Here is a 2,298-nt window from a genome sequence, read left to right on the forward strand (position 1 = left end):
GCAGGACCAACTCCAAGCCAGGGACCTCTGCAGGAGCAGATCCAGACCAGGATTTACAGAAACAGGCATGAGCTGACAATATAGGCTAGATCAGGCCTGAAACAGCAAACTCCAAGGGAGTAGAGCAAAGCCCAGGAGCACTGAGTGACCTCCAGGAACACAGATTGACCAAAGGGCTAACTAGAAACCTGGCACTGACTGTACCACAAGAAACAACCATCTGAACTTTGGATTCACTGGCACCTAAAAGATTAATCAACAGAATTAGAGGCAGCCCCAACAACACCTATTAGAAGAACAGATGAGTAGAAAAGGTAAGAACACATGCAACACCACAAAGAACAACACAACACCAGTAAAACCTAAAGACCCCACAACAGCAAGACTTGAACAACCAAATATAAATGAAGCAGAAAAAAAATGGCCTAAAAATAACTTCAGGAGAATGTTTGAAACTCTTAAAGAGGAAATGAGAAATTCCCTCAAATAAATGGAGAAAAAGACAGCTAAAAAATTGGAACACATCAGCAAATCCCTTAAAGAAAACCAAGAAAAAGCAATCAAACATACAAAAGAAACTATTCAAGACTTGAAAACTGAAATAGAGACAATAAAGAAAACACAAGCTGAGGAAATTATAGAAACAGAAATAATGAGAAAATGTTCAGGAACCACAAACAAAAGCATGAAGAACAAAATACAAGAGATGGAAGAGAGAATCTCAAGTGCTGACAATACAATAGAGGAAATAGACTCGTCAATCAAAGAAAACATTAAATCTAATAAGAGCTTAATCTAAAATATCCAGAAAATATGGACATCATGAAAAGGCCAAACCTAAGAATAATAGGTATAGAAGGAGGAGGAGAAGTTCAACTCAAAAGCACAAAAAATATGTTTAACAAAATCATAGAAGAAAATTTTCCCAACCTAAAGAAAGATATGCCTATGAGGAAACAAGAAGCTTACAGAACACCAAATAGACTGGATCCAAAAAAAAAAAAAAAAAAAAAAGTCGTCTCGACACATAATATTCAAAACACTAAACATACAGAGTAAAGAAAGATTATTAAAAACTGCAAAGGAGTCCTAAGCTACGTGTCTTTGCCTCCTCAAGCCGCCGTCCCGCAATCAATCATGGATCAGGTGATGCAGTTTGTTGAGCCAAGTCGGCAGTTCGTAAAGGACTCAATTCGGCTGGTTAAAAGATGCACCAAACCCGACAGAAAAGAATTCCAGAAGATTGCCATGGCCACAGCCATAGGATTTGCTATCATGGGATTCATTGGCTTCTTTGTGAAACTGATCCATATCCCTATTAATAATATTATTGTGGGTGGCTGAATGCTTTCTCTTCGCGGGAACTAGGAGCAAATGAGGGTGTGAGAAGCTTATGAAGTAAAAAGTTGCCTGTATACTTTGTGTTTTCCTTTCCTTTTTCCCTCCCCAAGAGGTTTTGTATTTCTAAACTAAAATAATTTCAAAATAAACATTTTTCCCATGAGAAAAAAAAAAACTGCAAAGGAAAAAGGCAAAGTAATATATAAAGGCAGACCTATCAGAATTACATCTGACTTTTCATTGGAGACAATGAAAGCCAGAAGGTCATGGTCAAGCGTTATGCAGACATTAAGAGACCATGGATACCAGCCCAGACTACTATACCCAGCAAAACTTTCAATCACCATAGAAGAACAAAACAAGATATTCCATAACAAAGTAAGATTTAACCAATACTAGCAACAAACCCAGCCCTACACAAACTATTAGAAGGAAAACTCCAATCCAAGGAAGTTGGTTACATCAACAAAAACACAGACAATTTATGGTCTCATAGCAGCAAATCCCAAAGAAGGGAAAAACACACAAATTAATATCACCAACAATGAAAACTAAATTGACAGGAGATAGCAATCACTGGTCATTAAAATCCCTTAATATAAATGAATTCAACTTACCTATAAAAAGACACAGACTAACAGATTGGATACGAAAACAGAATCCATTCTTCTGCTGCATATAAGAAACACACCTCAACCTCAAAGACAGACATTGTCTCAAGTAAAGGGTTGGGAAAAATGCCAATTAAATGGACCTAAGAAACAAGTGGGTGTAGCTATCCTAATATCTAACAACAGAGACTTCAAACTAAAATCAATTGAAAGAGACAAAGAAGGACATTTCATATTAGTCACAGGAAAAATCCATCAAGAGGAAATCTCAATACTGAACATCTATGCCCCAAATACAAGGGCATCCTCATATTTAAAAGAAATACTTCTAAAGCTTAAATCATAC

At 36.7% G+C, this 2,298-nt stretch overlaps 1 protein-coding gene across 1 annotated transcript; it reads left to right on the plus strand.

Annotated features, from left to right (window-relative positions):
* The first annotated feature begins 1,122 nt into the window (after positions 1–1,122).
* On the plus strand, positions 1,123–1,506 carry LOC121451933 (protein transport protein Sec61 subunit gamma). Its single transcript, XM_041657758.1, has one exon. The coding sequence runs from the start codon at positions 1,138–1,140 to the stop codon at positions 1,342–1,344; it is 207 nt and encodes a 68-aa protein (XP_041513692.1). The 5' UTR covers positions 1,123–1,137; the 3' UTR covers positions 1,345–1,506.
* The last annotated feature ends 792 nt before the right edge of the window (positions 1,507–2,298 follow it).

The sequence above is a fragment of the Microtus oregoni genome, unplaced genomic scaffold (genome assembly GCF_018167655.1).
Source record: "Microtus oregoni isolate MIOR12 unplaced genomic scaffold, Mior012 000008F_ref0000371, whole genome shotgun sequence".
Taxonomy (NCBI): Eukaryota; Metazoa; Chordata; class Mammalia; order Rodentia; family Cricetidae; genus Microtus; species Microtus oregoni.

Excerpts from the sequence above, each read along its gene's own strand:
- LOC121451933 (XM_041657758.1), top strand. The coding sequence starts at position 1,138 with ATGGATCAGGTGATGCAGTTTGTTGAGCCAAGTCGGCAGTTCGTAAAG.